Raw genomic sequence first — 20,287 nt, 5'->3', positions numbered from 1 at the left:
TATTTGCGGTAAAAAAATCATTTTTATGGCATTAGTTTTGCCAACCATTGAGATAGGAAGTGTTTTCCAGTATTGAATATTCTTATGTAGTTTGTTCAGTAATGGGGGAAAATTTGCTTTAAATAATGATGTATATATCTTAGTTACATAAATACCTAGATATTTAAATTTTTCATTTACTATTTTAAATGGAAATTGTTGTATTATCTGTTTGTTATGTTCCCTTATTGGCATAATTTCACTTTTATTCCAATTTATTCTGTATCCTGAAAGTGAACCAAATTGGGTTATTAGCTTTAATAAGTTTGGAATACTAATTTCTGGTTTTGTAATGTAAATTAATACATCATCTGCGTATAGAGAAATTTTATTCACTGTGTCCTTTGTGTTATACCCATGTATTTCCGGATGCCCCCTAACTCTTTCTGCCAGTGGCTCAATAGCAAGCGCAAATAATAATGGAGATAACGGGCATCCTTGTCTACAACCTCTAGATAGGCTAAATTTAGATGACAACCTTTGGTTTGTAAATATTCTAGCCGTGGGATTTGTATATAACAGTTTTATCCATGTACAGAATTTCTCCCCTAGCTGCATATTTTCCATCACCGAAAATAAATAAGACCATTCGACCTGATCAAATGCTTTTTCAGCGTCAAGTGAGATTATTGCTAGATCTTCATTAATAATTCTCTTGGAATATATAATATTAAATAATCTTCTTAGATTATAATATGAGTACCGTTTCTGAATAAAGCCTGTTTGGTCAGGGTGTATTAATTTATTCATCACTGTACTTAATCTATGCGCTAGTATTTTAGTTAATATTTTCTGATCTGTATTTAAAAGTGCAATTGCTCTGTATGATCCCGGCTCTGTATGATCCCGGTATGTTCGCCTCCTGAACTTTCTTATATATTTGGGTGTGTGTGTGTGTGTGTGTGTGTGTGGGGGGGGGGGGTGTATGTGTGTGTGTGTATATATATACTGAACTTTTATTGGTTATTAATTTTTTTACACAGTACTATGTTTAAATATCTGTTGTGCTACTGCAAGTAAGAATTTCATTGTTCCATTTCGGGGCATATGACAATGAATACTCTTGACGTTTGATTCTACTTCCGCCTTACATTCGACCTCCCAAAGTGCACCACCTCACACTTCTGATTAAACTCCATCTGCCACTTCTCCAGCCATTTCTGTAGCTGACCTTCAACACTCTCCCCCAATACAGCAATGTCTCAGCTAACAATACTTTCCCCGTTGGCTCTGATGCCAATCCTCCTCTTGGAGAAGTGAGAAGGAGCTAATCTTGCACAAATATTGTGTTTCGTATTTATTCCATTTTTTTTGTTATTTGTTTTATGATGTTATTTATTGAGTACTGTGTTTACCGAATTGTTATGCTGCTGCAAGTAATGATTTCATTGTTCGTTTCAGTCCCATATGACAATTAAAAACCGAAGGTAGATACAAAGTGCTGGAGTAACTCAACGGGCAGCATCTCTGGAGAGAAGGAATAGGTGACCCTTCATTAGACAATTAAATACTCTTGACTCATAACACTCAATTTCAGAACTGAATTCATGCCTTCAAACAAGGTGAGGGATTCAAGTTTAGTTTAGTTTATTGTCACGTGTACCGAGATAGTGAAAATATTTTGTTGCATGCTGACCAGTCAGCGGAAAGACAATACATGATCAGATTACAATCGAGCCATCCACAGCCTACAGACACATGAGAGTGGGAATAACGTGAAAACGTTTAGTGCAAGATAAAGTCCAGTAAAGTTCGTTTAAAAATAGTCCGAGGGTCTCTAATGAGGTAGATAGCAGCTCAGGACTGCTCGATGGATTGTTTTGAATTGAGTTTTATTACCTCAGCTGGGTAAATATGTTCTTATGAAACTATTCTGAAACCAGAGGTATTTTCCTATTTACTGGGGCCAAAACGATTCCTCTAAATCGGCGCTAAAACGGACAATCCAGGAGTTAACGTTTCTGTTTATAGGCTCATGGTGTGTACAGTCTGTTGCTTCCTGCTTTGCAACTATGATTATTCTTCAACCATGGACACCGTGCATCACCACACGCAGAATTGTCTAACAGCAATTATTTCCCGAACATTTCCTTTGACATTTACTCCTAGAAATATGAACACTTCGAATATTTTACATTTCCCCCCACTAGAAATACACGGTGTATGTTCATGCCGTCGAGCAGCCATTGCTTATGGATTCTGAAAATAACCTCCGAGAAAACATTTTTAATTAAAAAAATAAACGTTACTCAGAATAAAAAAAATATACAGAAAAAACTGTCTAAAAACTATTCGTGCATTCCTAGTGTTCAATAGCTTCATTCTCGGTCGTGGTTGCACCTATCTTTGGACATAACAAATCAATATTTTGCACGCATGAATTACTTAATCAGCCACCAACCTCTGCAATCCACAATTTCCTGCCTTTATGTTACACCGATACCTATGCACTGTGTGTGTGTGTGTTTTTGTTTCGTGGGGGATCGACGCTGGTGCAGAAGCGGTGACAAAGTACAGCCGGGGTTTGATACAGATCTTGTAAACACTTCTTTTCAGGCCACCCCTTACAATTTCTTTGGGCTTGGGAAGGAGGGGAATCCTCTGCTCTTGTCTGTCTGCCTGCCTGCGACATAGGCACATTCACTCCTCCCTCTTTCCATGCACAGTCCAAACATCCTGTGGTGTCCGGCTGCGGGTGGGAGGGAAGGAAGGAGTGAGTGAAGGGAGAAAAGAAGAGTGGGAAGGGGGGAATGAGGGAGGAAATGAAGGAAGGAGAGAAGGGAAGAAATAAGTGGGAAGGAGGAAAGGATGGAAGGAGAGAGGGAGGGGAGGGGAAATGAGGGAGGGATCGCCGCATTTCCCGCGTTCCTCTCTTCCCTTATTTGGCTTTGAAACTGACATCATCGCCCCGATGCAAATGAATTTGATTCAAGAGATTTCAAAGGCTTGCTCTTGCGTCTGCGCGGAGTCTAGTTCCCCTCCCTCCTCCCAGCCAGAGGCGAAGCGGCGGCTTCACCTACATCAGCAACGAGGTTGCAAAAAGAAAGTGAACTTCAGGCTCCTTCGGTGAGTGCGTGTCTGTTTATTTTTCTGGGGGGGAGCGAATACAACCCCACTCCTCCCCGGGACCAGCCCCAGGCTGCTGCCACCCGCTGGCAAGTGGCGCCCGTGTGTTTTGTTGTAAACTTTTTGATCTTGTTTGAACATCATGTTTGCAACAATGAGCATAACGTGGGCGCCCACCGCGCTGCAATACGGAACCTGGCCCAGTCCCCTCTTGTTGCAGATCGCAAACAGGGCTGTCACCACCTCCCCTAACCCCGCAACCCCCCTCCTCAATCCCCAACCCTGAAAAAGTTCATCTTACAGATTTGTTCTTTTTATCTGATGGCTTTTTTTTTGTTTAAAAAAAAACAGCATTTCGCTCCACCCCTAAATCGGTAGCGTGTGCGCGTTACCTCCCACCAACATAATAGTTCTTGCATTATTAAATAATCCTTTGTTGTCTTCAGAAGTAATTGCGGGTTTATTTTTGTGTAGTGGAAATCTTGTCGTTTAATTAAGGAAGAACTTTGTGTGCGCTTCTGGAAGTCTAGCTGCGTATTTTTTCTCTCTGTGTTGATGGCGTCATGGAGAAGTTCAAACAAGTCCACTTTTTATTGAGATTTCGTGTGTGTTTGGGGTGCGTGGAGTAACAAGGAAGGGGGGACATCGAGGCGAGGGAGGTGGGTGTGTGGGTGGGAGAAGGTTCACCTGTTTTTGTCCGGGAAGATTGATCCCAGTGAGTGTGTAGAGGGTTGATACCGCGGGTAGACAGCAGACTCCAAGCTTGAGACTGAAAACAAAGGGCAGCGTGAATCCACGCAGTATCCAACACATGGAGAGAGAGAGCCGGCGGCGGCGGCGTCTACCGCGCCAGCAATCTCCCCTTCCACGCTATCTCTCCCCTACAGTTGCATTTGATTTTTATTTTCAATCTTCCACCCCATTCCCGCTATGCAAACCATTGACCATTCGGATACATGTTCGCCTCCTGACAACGTGCTTGAATTACGTGTGAGTGATTTTTTTTCCTCTTGCTCACACGCGTCAGTCACACCGTCCCCACGTTTTGCTGTGAATTCGCTCTCGGTGCAACTCGCTCAAAAGGCAGCAGATGCGAATCACTTTTGATCCGGTGTTTGTGTCGCCCAGTTTCCGGCGTAAAGAGGGAGCGAGGGGGGGTTTGTTGATGAATGCCCTCTTTTTTTTTTAAACTGTAAAAGAACGTGTCGGGGTTTTTTGGCCTGGCCGTCTTTTGGAGATCTCAGCTTGGAGAAGAAAGGGTAGTTAACACACACGAACAAATACAAACATACCAAACAAACAAACAAACAAACGGGCCATCGAAGGCAACGTGGGTGGAGAGGGGTGATGGTTTACACATTACACGTTACCACGCCGTGGGGAGAGGGAGAGATAGATACTAAGTAGCATCTGTTATGTTCAGCGAGCAGACAGATTGTTTGCACGAAATTGGGTCAGTTTCCTCTCACCCGCCACTGCAATGGACAAGACACTGGAGCATGGATGGGGCGCGTTTGTAATCCAGCTAAGGGTTGGTTATGTTTGAATGAAAGGCTACTCCTGTATTTTGAGCGTGGGAGTTGGAGTTTGTGGTCGGTGCTTGTGGATGTCAAACGCTTCGACCACGTTTGCAGTTTTTTTGTGCTCCATAAACAGAGGAGAGGCCGTCAACCCGACGTTAACACTTCCCTCATTCCATGAGCTTCAAAAAGGTTTCCTTGATTTTCTGGCTGTTATCATTTTTTTTAAAAGAGTTTTATTTAAATTGCGTGTCGCTGTGGCCGCTGTACAGAATGTGCCTAGCGCGACCCCGAGAGTCTTGGAATCCCCTTTGGAGGAATGTTTATGAGATTGCGAGGGAGTAAATAAAGGGAATCCTGATTTTCGCTGCACGGGGATTACAGGTAGTTGCTGAAAGAACCGAAAGGACTGTGTTTTCTATAGGAAGGAACTGCAGATGCTGGTTTAAACCGAAGATAGACGCAAAATGCTGGAGTAACTCCGCGGGGACAGGCAGCATCTCTGGAGAGAAGGAACGGGTGACATTTCGGGTCGAGACCCTTCTTCAGACAGATTGTTCTGTTCAGGAGGATAGTCTGAACGTCCGATGAAAGTCGACAAGGTGGTTCTTTAGGTATTTTTTGTTCTTTTCAGTGGTTTCACCACCTGGGCCCTGAAGCCAGAATTCCCTGACAATTCTGCCTCCATCTGAAAGGCGAGGCACTGTTTAAATCCAAGCTCTCATGCCAGGATTAACCTGTATTGACGGCTCCTTTGTTGAAGCAAGGAACTGCAGGTGGTTGTTTGCACAGAAGGACACAACATGCTGGAGTAACTCGGCGGGCCAGGCAGCATCACTGGAGAGTATGGAAAAGCCACGTTTTGGATCGGAACCCTTCAGTCAGAAGAAGGGACCTGACCCAAAACATCACCTATCCATGCTCTCCAGAGATGCTGCCTGGCCCGCTGAGTTACTCCAGCACTTTGTGTCCTAATGGCTCCATTGCTCTGCGTGGCAAATCACCTTGCATTTGTGCATTGTCTGGCAGTGTGGTGTAAATACATGTTATTGTCGGTGGTGTTATGACCAGGATATTGATGTAGTTCAATGAGCTGGTTGTGACATCAAGGATAGATTTTGTACTTTGTTGAAACTTTGTGTGATCGAGAGACAGTGGACCAGGAGTAACATAAGCCTTTCATTGAGCTCAGCATCAACACAGCAATGTGTTGGTTCCGATCACTGTTTCCTTGGCTTGTTGTTGTCGGGTGACTCTGGGTCCCAAAGCACTGCATCACTGGGGTTTTCTGTACAGCGTCTGAAGCTATTGTGGGCTAATTGATAGAGACTGATCTGCTGTGATTACTCAACAACCCCGTTACCGTTGGATTGTGCAACCATCAGGATGATGGAAAACAAGTTAAATGCATCATATTTTTATTGTCGAGGAATCACCAGTTTCAACTGGTGTTAAAACAAACGAGGCTTGGGGTGTCAGTGGCCCTTTCAACGCAGTGTCCATCTTCACAAGTGGAGGGTGACAACTTGAAAGCTGATAATGTATTGAATCATGTATAGGAAGGAACTGCAGATGCTGGTTTACACCAAAGATAGACACAAAAAAGCTGGAGTAACTCAGCGGGTCAGGCAGCATCTCTGTAGAAAAGGAATAGGTGAGGCTTCATCAGACGAAGGGTCTCGACCCGAAACGTCACCTGTTCATTTTCTCCAGAGATGCTGCTTGACCCGCTGAGTTACTCCAGCATTTTGTGTGTACCTATTGAATCAACTGCTCGGAAACGGGCCATTTGGCCTGTCTGCTCACTGTCTGTATTTATAGTCGTCACATCATCTTCCACTTAAGATCGTAAGACATAGGAGCAGAATTAGGCCGTTCGGCCCACTGATTCTGCTCTGCCATTTCATTATGGCTGATTTATTTTCCTCTCAAACCCATTCTCTTGCCTTCTCCCCATAACCTTTGACACCCATACAAATCAAGAACCACCAGTTTGCTTTAAAAATACTGAATGACTGCCTCCACTGCTGTCTGTAGCAATTAATTCTGCAGATCCATCACCCTATGGCTGAGATTCCTCCTCATCTTTCTAAAGGTGTGTCCCTTAGGATAAGGTAGACACAAAATGCTGGAGTAAATCAGCGGGTGAGGCAGCATCTCTGGAGAGAAGGAATGGGCGACATTTCAGGCCGAGACCCTTCTTCAGACTCTACTCATGTTCTCCAGAGATGCTGCCTGACCCTCTGAGATTTCAGCACTTTATCTCTTTTTTGTAAAGTGGCATCTACAGTTCTGTATGAAAAAATCATTTTTTAATGTAGATCAAAATTTAGCTTTCTATCCGATTATTCCAGATGCATTAACAAATGCAAACAATATTCACGTGCTCCAGTCCAATCTACTTTTTAAACTTTAAGCTCTTTCTTAAGTTACATGTATAAAACTACCGTACACATAATTGTTTTTTAGTATTAAGATAAAGGGTGGAAACGGGTCCTTCTGCCCATCGGGTCCACGCTGACCAACGATCACCCATAAAGTAATTCTTTCCTACACACTAGGGGCAATTTGCAGAAGCTAATTGCCCTACAAACCTTTGGAATGTGGGAGGAAACCAAAGCACCCGGTGAAATCCCACGCAGGTCACAGAGAACATATGAACCTCGTACAGACAGCATGCGTAGTCGCGATCGAACCTGGGTCTCTGGAGCTGTAAGGCAGCAACTCTACCACTGCGTCACTGTGCTGCCCTTATGTCATATGTCGACGTGTGTCAAAGACCGTGTCAGAACCAAGCTCTCTTTCTGCTCTGGTAAAGACCTATGACCTGAATTGTTAACTCTGTGTTCCTCCCCACAGGTCCTGTCTGACCTAAGTGTTTACTAATTTTATTCCATATTTTCATTATTTTAATTTTTTTCAATTATAATTTGCTTGTCCCGGATGCAATGACACATGCAAACAGTATACACACACATTCATTTTATTCTCTCTTTATTAAGTGTACTTTTCTAAAGGGCAGTGCCCTGGTCTATTCAACCCTTCGTGCAGTTTCCTCCTAACTTCCACATTCATTATTTTTTTTGCAGACTCTAAACTCTGATATTTAGCTGTGCACATCAGCAAGAATCTGCCTTTAGTGGAGGGGAGGGATTGAAGATATTATGATCAAAGTTGAATATTCCATAATTTATAGGGGCAGCGCAGTGGAGCAGCGGTAGGGTTGCTGCCTTACAGTGCCAGAGACTCGGGTTCGATCCTGACTACTGGTGCTATCTGTATGGAGTTTGTACGTTCTCACTGCGACAGGATGCAGTTTCTTTGGGTGCTCCGGTTCCCTCCCACGTGTAGGTTTGTAGGTAACTAGCTTTTGTAGGTTGTCCCTCGAGTGTAGGGGGAGACTAGTGTAAGGATAATCGGTGCTCGGGGCGCACTCGGTGGACCAAAGGATCTGTTTCCACACTGCCTCTCTAAACTAAACTGAAATAAACAAGATCTGTAATTTCCAGAGTGTCTTCCCTCCCAGGCTATTCTCTCAGGTATTTAGGATGGATGAGGGACAAATATTAAATCATTTAATTTTCCTTTACCAGTCGTGGTTGATACTAACAGATCTTGGTGTTCTGATTTAAGATAATTCACCGCTGAGTTGGCCGTCCAGGAAACGAACTAAAAGCAGCTCGTAATAAGGACCACGCTATTGAAACACGGCGGACAACAATTAAGTATATAACGGTATGTACAACTGAGATACTGAGCAACACTGAAGTTCAGAACCACACATGAATTGCATGGTTTAATTAAGTCCTTCAAGACTTGTTAAACAATAGAATTTGAAAACACAATGTAGTGGAAAAGAACGTAGAGGCGCAGTGGTAGAGTTACAGCGCCTTACAGCGACAGAGACTGGTTCGATCCTGACTACGGGTGCTTGTTTGTACAGAGTTTGTATGTTCTTCCCATGACCTGAGTGGGGTTTCTCCTGGAGCTCAGGTTTCTTCCCACACTCCAAAGACGTAGAGCTTTGTTGGCTGATTTGGTTGGTATCATTGTAAATTGTCCCTGATGTGTGTAGGACAGTACCCAGAGTGTGGCGATCGCTGGTCATCATGGGCCGAAGGGCCTGTTTCCACGCTGAATCTCTAACTTAACTAAACTAAAACTTTCATTTATATAGTCACAGGAATGTCCCAATGCACTTTACATTAATCAAACACTTCTGGGGTGTCATTTTTGTTGTAGCAGCCAATCTACATATTTCAAACTGCTTATACACAATAGAACTATGGAAAAATCAGGACTAAGCATTAAACATTGCAGGACTTAACACATCAAAAAGGTGGAGAGAGAAGGTGATGATTGAACTGCTCTACTTATTAGATTGACCAGAAGAACAGCAATGGATAGATGGTATAAAATCCCGGGCAGGGATATTAATTGCTTGGCATCTGTATTCACCAGGAAGATGGATTAAATGGACATGGCACCGGAAAATGAGATTAGAAATGATTGATCGAAGCACATTTATACACACAGGTGGAATGTTACAAAAAGTTCATCAACCTGGAAACAAACTAGTAAAACTGTCGCAAAACCCGGGGGATAGATTCCCCGCACATTTGCACCCTCACATTTTGAAAGAATCTGGAGTGTGCATTTAGATGTACGATTGGGCACATTTAATAATTTGTTTTTAAAAGAAAGCTGGTGAATAATTAATGTTACACTTAAGGTGGGCATAGAATTTGTCCAATGAACCAATTACAGGAGAAAGTAATAAAACATACGATATAATTAATAAGCAGGGTGGATTTCGGGGGGGGGGTTGAATTCTTTGAAGAGGCAACATATAGACAGATAGACGTTCTCCCTGTGACCAGGTGGGTTTTCCCCAAGTGCTCCGCTTCCTCACACACAACAAAGACATCCAGATTTGGAGGTTAATTGCCTTCTGGAAATTGTAAATTGTTCCCAGTATGTAGGATAGAGCTAGTGTACGGGGTGATCACTGGTTGGTGTGGATTCGGTTTTTATCTCTAAACTAAACTACTAAGACGAGTGATGTTATTTTCTTTATGCCATGTCAGTCCAACATGTCCTTGATGTCTCAGCTTAAAGGAGGTTCAGTTTCTCTCCCCCTTATGTTCAGGGAATGAATCTGCACCTTTGCCATTACCTCAGCTTCTTGCTTAAGTTAAACATAAGGACTCTTGCAAACATTGAGAGTGATAATGATTTCCCAGCACTGGCCGCTGTTTAGATGCTTGGGGTATAACCGCATGAACCCTCTGGTTTTCAGGTCTCCTGTTTTGGTCTGAGTTTGGCCACAAGATGTTTGGCTTCCACAAGCCTAAGATGTATCGGAGCCTGGACGGTTGCTGCATCTGCAGGGCCAAATCGTCCAGTTCGCGGTTTACCGACAGCAAGCGCTACGAGAAGGACTTCCAGAGCTGCTTTGGGTAAGGATGAGAAAAGCTAAAACGGCCAATCCAATAAAACGCTATCATTTTGTGGGTGAAGGTGATCAGGGCAGACCTGCTTATTGCTCTCTCCCAACCTTTTGCACCTTTCAGGTTGAATGAAGCCCGCTCAGGAGAGATCTGCAATGCCTGCGTGCTCCTGGTCAAACGGTGGAAGAAGCTCCCTGTGGGCTCCAAGAAGAATTGGAATCATGTAAGTACATAACGGAAGCAAATAGCAAACTGCTGGAGGAACTCAGCACGGGTCGCACAGTATTTGTGGGGCTGCACAACTGGTAGAGCTGCAGCCTCGCAGCGCCAGGGGAACCCGGTTTGATCCAGACCTCGGTTGCTGTCGCTGTGGAGTTTACAAGTTTTAGTTTAGTTTAGAGATACTGCACCGAAACTGACCCTTGGGCCCACCGGGTCCACTCCGACCAGCGATCACCCCTTACACTAGCGCTGTCCTACACACTAGGGACGATTTACAATTTAACCAAAGCAGTTAACATACAAACCTGTAGGTCTTTGGAGTGTGTGAGGAAGCCGGAGCACCCGGAGAAAACCCACGGGGTGAACGTACATACCCTCCATACAGCCAGCACCTGTAGTCGGGCTCGTACCCGGGTCCCCAGCGCTGTAATAATAATAATGATGGATGGGATTTATATAGCGCCTTTCTAATACTCAAGGCGCTTTACATCGCATTATTCATTCACTCCTCAGTCACACTCAGTGGTGGTAAGCTACTTCTGTAGCCACAGCTGCCCTGGGGCAGACTGACGGAAGCGTGGTTGCCATTCTGCGCCTACGGCCCCTCCGACCACCACCAATCACTCACACACATTCACACACAGGCAAAGGTGGGTGAAGTGTCTTGCCCAAGGACACAACGACAGTATGCACTCCAAGCGGGATTCGAACCGGCTACCTTCCGGTCGCCAGCCGAACACTTAGCCCATTGTGCCATCTGTCGTCCTAGTAAAGGCAGCAACGTTGCCACTGTGGGGCAGCACAGTCACCAAGAAAGCTGGGTTCGATCCTGACTTCAGTTGCTGTCGCTGTGCAGTGAACAAGTGCTGTCTCTGACCCGGCTCTCGTTTCCTCCCACATCCCGAAGACGTGTGGGTTTGTAGGTTAATTGGCCTCTGCAAATTGCGCCTAGTGTGTAGAGAGGGTGGATGTGAAAGTGGGATAACATAGATCTTGTGTGGTCGGTGTGGGGCCCGGTATGCCGAAGGACCTGTTGCTGTGCGGTGTCTATACACTAAACTAAAATAAACTCTCGATTTTTGGTGTCATTTCCGGGGGGGGGGGGGGGGGGGGGGGGGGGGGGGATGTGTGGGGATAGAGGTACTGAGGGGATACTGAATTAAAGAATGCAATCCAACAGCATGAAGCCAATATTCATGGCATTTGATTATAGACTATTGGGGCAGAATATAAGTTGAGTGGTCTCAGGATGTAATGGAAAGTCTGGGTAAAGGCTTACTGAAATGTGGCTTTCATTCTGTTATTGGCTGAATGGATGTGATTTGTCTGCATGCTTGTGTTTACATCCACTTGTTTGTATGTGAACATTCCCTCTACTGGTGCTACATCACTATTTTTCAGTTGCAAAGGGGATGGGCAGACACCCAGTACCATGAGCTTGGTAACCAGTTGAATGGGATGGGAGTAGACTGTCGTTTTGCTCACGGAAGGAGTGTTCATGGTGTTTGTCAGCATGTGACATCTTGAGCAATTTCTCCAAAGTGAGATCGTGAAGATTGGAGTTTAGTCCGAGCAAGTAAACATAGAAACATAGAAAATAGGTGCAGGAGAAGGCCATTCGGCCCTTCGAGCCTGCACCGCCATTCAATATGATCATGGCTGATCATCCAACTCTTAATCTTGAGGTCCAAGTCCATAGCTCATTTAAAATGGCAGCACAAGTAGACAGAGTGGTGAAGTAGGTATATGGTATAGTTGCCTTTATAGAATGCCCTCCATGATGTTTGGGACAACACCCATCATTTATTTATTTGCCTCTGTACTCCTCAATTTGAGATATGTAATAGAAAAAAATCACATGTGGTTCAATTGCACATTGTCAGATTTTATTAAAGACCATTTTTACACATTTTGGTTTCACCATGTAGAAATTATTTAGTGCCAGATTATCGGAGTTTCCCAACTGTTTCACATATCCCTCGTCTAAGTGTATACTGTTATCAGTTCGGTCTGTTATAATTTGCCCAACACCATCTCAGGTGACTATCTCAGCCTGGACCATAACCAAATGATATCTTGCAGGTTGTAGATGTTCGTGCAGGACCAAGTTTGAAGACAGCATTGAAACCGAAAAAAGCAAAATCCCTCACTGGGAGCAGAATAAAAGCCAGTCAGATCAGCAAGATCCAGAAAGAGCTGAAACGTCAGAGTAAGTGTGCGTGCTGATTTTTTTTTCTCCTACTTTCCAGTTATTTCTCTTCAAGATACACTTTGCAGACAACCTTGTAAAGGAGGTGCTAACACCTGTGGACTTTAGAGATACAGTGCGGAAGCAGGCCCTTTGGCCCACTGAGTCCGTGCCAGCCAGCAATCACCCTGTATACTAACACTATCCTACACGCTAAGGACAACTTACAATTTTACTAAAGCCAATAGACCTACAGGCCTGCTGGTCTTTGGAGTATTGGAGGAAACCGGAGTATTGGAGAAACACAAGGCAGGTCACATAGTGAGCGTGCAGACAAGCACCTGTAGTGACGATCAAACCCAGTCTCTGGCACTGTATGGTTGCAGCTCCACTGCTGCACCACCGTGCCGCCCTGCAGGTATCAAAGCTGCAGCTGCATGGGTCTAGTATTGAATGTCCCCGGATGCTGCATGTATCCCTTGGCCTACAACCACTTTCAGCTGATTTACCCCACTTCTTGTGGTCAGGTAGAGGGCTGTTGACCAAAGATTTTCTCGGACAAAGCAAGGGCCAACCTTTTCAGCATCACCTGAGCTTGTCACATCGGTACCGAGCATCTCCAGCATGGAACCCAGCCACTTCAACCAACATTTCTACAGATTCTCTCAACACTTGTTATTTTCCCTACATTCATTTTAAAAAGTTGTTTTCCAACGAAATGAATAACCTATTTCTTTACATACACCACCTCCAGCCTTTAGCTTACTGATTTAAATGTTTTACTTCCCCTTGCAGTCACGCAACTCCCTGGCCCACTTTGTCATGCATCTTAAACTTCATAATATCACACTTGGCTCATTTGTCCAGAATCCTTCTGGATTGTAAGTAATCGAGTCCCCAGCACTACTCCTGATGGCACACCGCTTGCAGCCGCTTGCCGATCTGAAGAGGGTCTATTTATTTGTACTCTGATTTATGTCTTTAATCCATCATTATGACGCTAGACATAAAATATGGAGGTATTTCTGCAGATGCAGGCGTTACTGGTCTAATTAAGATCTATGAAGCAGGAAAATGCAGATGTTGGAATCATGAGCAAAAAATAAATAATGCTGATGCTGCTTTAAAAGAGACCCTGGGTTCTACAGAGGGCTTGGGTACAAAACCAAGTGTGTTGTCGCAAGCTGTAAATCTTTGTTTGGGCCTCATCTGGAACTGACATCACACTTTTCACCTCAGATCCACTTTTCAATCCAGCGCGTGGCGTGGCAGGAAATGTAATCTGGAGAGATACAAAATGCTGGAGTAACTCAGTGGGTCAGGCAGCATCTCTGGAGAAAAGGAACAGGTGGAAACCTTTCTTCAGACTTTCCTTGCACCCTGTATTGAAGGTCGGATATCTTTCTGGTCTGTGGTTTCATTGGCACCTGGGAGAAAATGTATGGTGCCACATGGATGCCATACATAGAGAGACTGGGATTGGTGTATTAGGATGCTGAGAAACCTCCTTGAATTACAGTCCCTGTCCAGTCAGGCAATGGGCTGATAAAGAGATAATTAGCAGTGATTCACAGAAGGGCTTTGATGGTATAGATGGGGAGAATTGGAGAATAAAGCTTTATCAAGTATCAGGGAGGGTGGGAAGACATATTTCAGCACTTTGTCTGATGATCTGGAATGCAAGGCCTGCACACCAAGATTGTTTTTTTAATGCCCGTCACAATGGGTTGAGTGGCATAAATAGAGTTGAACTAGAGAAAGGTGTGACCTAATGGGATGTTGGAAGGGACTTTGTCATGCTGCTCATGTTTCTACCTTTCCGTAGATTAGGATTTGACGCACAGCTGGCAGTAATGAACTAGAACAGCACAGCACAGGAACAGACCCTTCAGCCCACGATGCTTGTGCATAACATGATGCCGAGTTAAACTAATCTCATTTGCCCGCACGTCATTCATATCCCTCTATTTCTGGCACTGCATGTACATATCTAAAGCCTCTTAAACGTCATTATCGTATCTGCCTCCACCACCAGCCATGGCAGTGTATTCCAGGTCCCCACCACTGTCTGTGGAAAAGAAAACAGCTTGCCCCGTGCATCTCCATGAAACTTTCCACCTCTCCCCATATAGCTGTGCCCTCTAGTGTTGGACATTTCCACGCCGGGAAGAAGATGCTGAATGTCTGCACTATGCTTCCCATCATTTTATATTTTTCTATCAAGTATCCCCTCAACCTCCGTTGTTGCAGAGAAAACAATCCAAGTCTATCCAACCTCGCATAATAGCTAAGATCCTCTAATAAATAGTCATACAGCATGGAAATGGGCCCTTCGGCCCAACTTGTCCCGTCTGCACTAGTCCCACCTGCCTGTGTTTGACCCATACCCCTCTAAACCTGTCCTATCCATGTACCTGTCCAAATGTTTATTAAACATTGCGATAGTACCTGCCTCAACTACCTGCCCCGGCAGCTCAATCCACACACCCACAATCCTTTGTGTGAAAAAGTTACCCCTCCGCAATTAAATCTTTACCCCCTCACCTTAGAACTATATCTTTTGGTTCTCGATTCCCTAACTCTGGGCAAGAGATTGTATGTGTATCTGATCTATTCCTCTCATGATTTTGCATAGGAGGCATTCTGGTAAAATTATACAAATGGCTTTACTAAGGGTAGTGATTTTCTTCCTTGACTGCAGACTCTGACGCCCACAGTACCACCTCCAGTATGTCCCCAGCACAGTCTCCCTGCTACAGTAACCACTCGGACGATGGATCTGACACAGAGATGGCGTCGGGGTCCAGCAGGGTGCCCGTCTTCTCCTTCCTGGATCTCACGTACTGGAAAAGGTGAGTCGAAGCGTTTCCGATTTGTTGCATCCATACCTTGCGTTGGAGTCACCTCAGACGGTTGATGGAGATCTGTTTACAGGAACTCCCTAACGGTCAAATGAACCCCATTCGTGTTATAATAATAATAATGATGGATGGGATTTATATAGCGCCTTTCTAATACTCAAGGCGCTTTACATCGCATTATTCATTCACTCCTCAGTCACACTCGGTGGTGGTAAGCTACTTCTGTAGCCACAGCTGCCCTGGGGCAGACTGACGGAAGCGTGGCTGCCAATCTGCGCCTACGGCCCCTCCGACCACCACCAGTCACTCACACACATTCACACACAGGCAAAGGTGGGTGAAGTGTCTTGCCCAAGGACACAACGACAGTATGCACTCCAAGCGGGATTCGAACCGGCTACCTTCCGGTTGCCAGCCGAACACTTAGCCCATTGTGCCATCTGTCGTCCCGGATGTAATGTTCTGGAACAAACAAACAAACAAATATCCCGGGTGTTATGTTCTGGAACAAAGGTGGACGAACGCTGTCCCTACAGATTGGGATCAGAAAGGGGGTTATTGACGCCTCTTGCAAGAAACAAACGCTTTATCTCTAAACTAAATTAAATAAAACTCTGGAAATTGGACCCAAGTCGGGTGAAATGTTCTAATGCTCCAAGCTTCATTGTGTGTTTGTGTGTGGGGGGCGTAGTTGATACCAGCTTGTTGCCTCGTGCTCCCATTGTAAACCTCTTTGTTTCAACTTCCAGGCAAAAAGTCTGCTGCGGGATCATTTACAAAGGGCGTTTTGGGGAGGTGCTAATTGACCCTCATCTCTTCAAGCCCTGCTGTGGCAACAAGAAGAGAGCGACGGAAGCCCCCGAGCAACAGGCGGTTCAGTCCCCCTCGGCTTCGAAAGACGACGAATGGTGAACTGGCTCCTTCAGACAGAGGGAGGGGGAGAGACTAAAGTAGGGTCAAAATTGCATTGAAGAGATTGTGTTTTTCAAAAAATTGGAGTGAATTGTAAAACTGCCCAAATGAACTGACCTGCCAAAAAGACTGACAATTAAGTTTCCCTGGGAGTTGGGTGGGGGGAGGGGGGGGGTGGGGGGGAGGGAGGGAATCCATTCATTTTTCTTTTTGTGGTTTAAAATAAATCTGTAAATTGTTGTATATTTCATAAACTACACGCTTATTAAGTGGAGTGAAGCGTGCCTGTAAAGTGCTATTATTTAGGATTTATATCTTTTGATTAGTAATGGACTTTTCTCTTGTGCTGAGTGAGTGGGATTGGAAGAGTGAGTGAGTGTTGTATTGTAGCTGCCACGTGTTTGGAAAGCATTGGTGGCCCTGATTGTGGGCAGGCGGAGCAAGTTTTTCCCATTGTATAGTTGAGTCACGTGGACTTGAAAGGACTCTGCCCTTCTGATGCCCCAACTCATGCTCAATTGTCCAAGATGTACCAAAAACAACTCGGCATCCGCTGAGATCGGGAAGCGGAGGAAGGAACGCCTAAGCATCAACTATTTGGTTCCGTCCCATTGAGAACGTTCTTGGGATGGATGAGGGAGGGTTCATTTGGCTAGTGGCAACATCCCCTTTATTTCCCACCACCTGAAAGCTGAGATAGTTGGAGCGGAGAGGGACACCACTTTCCCAAGTGATGCAGCATTGGCACATTCTGAAGAAACAAAGGATAACAAGGGAAAGGGTTTCTGCACATGACGTGGGGTTGCGTCGGTTTGTGACAGTATTGGTCTGGCTGTTATATTTTGCTTGCTGCTGCTGCTTGCAGCTTTGAGAAGCTTTCAATTTTCACCATCTGCCAAGCGGGTCAGGGTATCGTTTCAAAGCGGCACCTCAGTCTGCCAAATCTGCACTTAGACCGTGAAAGTGACAAGCGACCGACCTTATTTCTCGCGCCCCCTTCCCCCCCCCCCCCCCCCCTCCAATTCCCCTGCCATCATCCATGCCTGAGAGAGGATGCGCTGACAATGTGGCAGAAATATAACATTCCTCCCTGTCCACTGGACTTACCGAAACAAGTAGAGGCCCCACTACTTTCAGTCTGAAGAAGGGTCCCGACCCGAGACGTCACCCCTCCTTTTTCTCCAGAGAAGATGCCTGTCCCGCTGTGTAACTCCAGCACTTTGTGCCCATCTCTTACTACAACAGATCTTAATATCAGCCCTACCTCCAGATACTGGAATTTCCAATTGGATATACAAAAGGGGAAGATGTATAGTGAGAGGTGCCATGTTGGAACTCCCGCCTTTCTTTCATAGGTAACTGTTTGTGAGCTGTGCAGTGCCAAATTACAAGATATACCATTGTCTTGATGTATAGAGGCCCAAACTTATCCTCTACAATTACCAGCTACCACAATTCCCCCTTTCCTGAAGGATCTACTCATGTTCCGAAGTTCTCAGAGCAGAATTAGGCCGTTCGCCCTCTCAAGTCTACTCCACCATTCAATTGTGGCAGATCTATATTTCCCTCTCAACCCCATTCTCCTGCCTTCTCCATAATCCTTGACGCTCGTACTTTTCAGGAATCTGTCAATCTCTACCTTAAAAATATCCATTGATCCATTGGCCTCCGCAGCCTCTCCAGCAATGAATTCCACAGATTCACTACCCTCTGACTAAAGAAATTCCTCCGCTTCTCCTTTCTAAAGGTACGTCCTTGTGTTCTGAGGCTACGGCCTCTGGCCCTACACTCCTACTAGTGGAAACATCCTCTCCATATTCACGCTATCCAGGCCTTTTGTTATTTGCAGTCAATATTCCTGTGCACACGTGTGAACCCAAGAGAGTAGTGTTGATGTACTGCTTCAAAGTGCAAGGCATTTTTTTCTCCAGCTTCCCTGGAGCACGCTCTGTCCAGCAGAGGCTACTGACCAGCAGTGGGGAAACCTTCCTTTGGGGTTCGCTGCAACTATAACTTTGCCAGAGCCGTTGTTGAAGTGTGGGGGAAAAACTATCCCTTTATTGGTTTCTCTCGCACAACCCTGACCTCCGTCGTTCAATGGCGTTGAGCATAGCTGCAGGTTCCCAACCCAAGACTGAGAAACGTCATGGCGTCCCTAGAGGCCGGTCCTAACTCTACAGCTAAACAAATGGATTCCATTAAAGGTAGGAGAGTGCGAAGGCAAACTGAGTGTTGGTGTAACCAGTTCACTGATGTTTTGAGGGGGGCGGGTAGAAGGGGGAGAGAGAGAGAGACACACACACACACACACACACACAGATGTGTGTCTGATGGGATTTATATGCAATATTTGCAGAGGCTAGCAGAAGTGGGGACAAATTGGACAGCTCTTTGCAAAGAGCTAGCATTGCTGCGATAGGCAGAGTGGACATTTTGATGTAAAACGTGAGCAGCTGATCTGACCAGTGAGCCACAATGAGGAGCTGAGATATTGCATTGAGGTGCGGTGCGGTGCGATAGCTGTGAATGTGGCAGCAAACAGCTTTGAGGGAGTTTTGTATGTCCAGCACTTAGCTCTTGGCATATTGGGCCATTCTCAAAAATGAGGAGGAGAAGACTACTGAGGAAGATGCTGGTATTAGTTGTCGTGCTAAGGGCTTTCCTTTCAGGTCATGCATGCGTTTGCATGTGGGCACATTGAGCATGTCGAGATGGGGCGTGTGTCAGGATGGGACGTGTGATATTAAGCTACCCAGGTTGTCCTTGTGGCTGGGTCCAGACACATGGTGCCCCCTGGCTGAGCAGCTTGTATGAGTGTGAGCGTGAGGTCTGGCTTGGGTTCAGATTCACTCCCAGAGCTTCCTTCCCTACCACTCTATTTATTATTATTTATTTTTATTTCCTCTCCAGCAGAAAACGCCACTGTCTCCTTCCCCTCCTTGACCTAGCTTAGTGCAGCAGGATGTATTTTAGTGATGCACTTTGTAATGTATTAGAGATCTATGGAGCCAGTTTTTTGTACTTTTTTTATACTGTTGATATTCTTCTACTCAAAATTTTTTTATTAGTCTGAAATAAAGTAGACTGCTTTATAAAGAATGTTCTTGTGATTGTGGTTTATCTTGCTGCGATATAAGACGACCTAAAGCAAACCCCGAATCTCCGGGTCAGAAGGACCAAGCTCCAACTTAGAGGTGAGCACAAAATCTAGGCTGGATCGCCAGCCCAGTATTGACTGCGCATTCAGATGTACTATCGTTTGGTTGAGGCGTTGCATTGAAGCCACCAACTGTGTCCTCCTGCACTTATAAAGAAGGAGACTATTTATATTTAGCCCATCGAGCCTTTGTTGGCTTTCATGACTATCCTCTCAGTCTCGCCTCATCCACCTTTGGTTTCCCTGTAAAATATTCTCTCGCTGGCTTTCTATTCTAGGGGTAATTTACAGTGGCCAGTCAGCCTATTGTTGGGATGTTGGAAGAAATTGAAGCCCTGAGAGATACTCCGACACAGAACATGCAAACACCACAAAGATAACAACAGAAGGTCAGGATTGAACCAGGGTTTGCTGGAGCCATGAGGCACTCCACTATTTACGTTGCCTCCTGGATAGAAATAAGAGATTAAGTGGCAGGTTTCTCATGGGAAAATTGTAGCATTAAATGTAATGGCCAGAACGAAAAAGCTTAATTTACTGTTTGAGATCCAGCTGATCTCAAGATACCTGTTGTGATTTCTCCCGTGGAAAATGTTCACACTTCATAAGTCTTTCATTAGTTTGTGAAACATTCCTCCCAATGTTTCAGTAAAAGTTACTACAGCCAGTTGATTTCAGGCTGCTGGAAGCAACCGCAACCAATCTGCACTCTGCATCAGGTGGGCCATCAGTGGCAGGTTGGGCTGAGGAACAGGCTTCATCATGGCTGTTGGATCAGACAGATACAGGCGGTGTTCTGATGGCCAGAAGATGCCATTGCAAATGTCACCTGGTTGCATGTTGACTCCTGCCTGTGAAAAGGTCTACGTGGC

At 45.1% G+C, this 20,287-nt stretch overlaps 1 protein-coding gene across 3 annotated transcripts; it reads left to right on the top strand.

The window, feature by feature from the left end:
* The first annotated feature begins 2,954 nt into the window (after positions 1-2,954).
* sinhcaf (SIN3-HDAC complex associated factor) lies at positions 2,955-19,357 on the top strand. 3 transcript variants are annotated; one of them, XM_033037711.1, is made up of 7 exons: positions 2,955-3,105; positions 8,259-8,360; positions 9,925-10,084; positions 10,199-10,298; positions 12,380-12,512; positions 15,187-15,337; positions 16,096-19,357. In XM_033037711.1, the coding sequence occupies exons 3-7, from the start codon at positions 9,957-9,959 to the stop codon at positions 16,256-16,258; spliced, it is 675 nt and encodes a 224-aa protein (XP_032893602.1). In that variant the 5' UTR covers positions 2,955-3,105; positions 8,259-8,360; positions 9,925-9,956; the 3' UTR covers positions 16,259-19,357. The 3 variants fall into 3 exon arrangements, with proteins under 3 accessions (XP_032893602.1, XP_032893604.1, XP_032893603.1); XM_033037713.1 differs by having other exon boundaries at positions 2,956-3,105; positions 12,380-12,506; XM_033037712.1 differs by lacking the exon at positions 8,259-8,360 and having other exon boundaries at positions 2,994-3,105.
* The last annotated feature ends 930 nt before the right edge of the window (positions 19,358-20,287 follow it).

Source organism: Amblyraja radiata, chromosome 19 (assembly GCF_010909765.2).
Source record: "Amblyraja radiata isolate CabotCenter1 chromosome 19, sAmbRad1.1.pri, whole genome shotgun sequence".
NCBI lineage: Eukaryota > Metazoa > Chordata > Chondrichthyes > Rajiformes > Rajidae > Amblyraja > Amblyraja radiata.
This window is presented reverse-complemented; position numbering and strand designations above follow the sequence as displayed.

Excerpts from the sequence above, each read along its gene's own strand:
- sinhcaf (XM_033037711.1), top strand. The coding sequence starts at position 9,957 with ATGTTTGGCTTCCACAAGCCTAAGATGTATCGGAGCCTGGACGGTTGC. Across the intron at positions 10,299-12,379 it reads CCAAGAAGAATTGGAATCAT|GTTGTAGATGTTCGTGCAGG; the intron begins GTAAGTACATAA and ends GATATCTTGCAG. Across the intron at positions 15,338-16,095 it reads GATCTCACGTACTGGAAAAG|GCAAAAAGTCTGCTGCGGGA; the intron begins GTGAGTCGAAGC and ends TTCAACTTCCAG.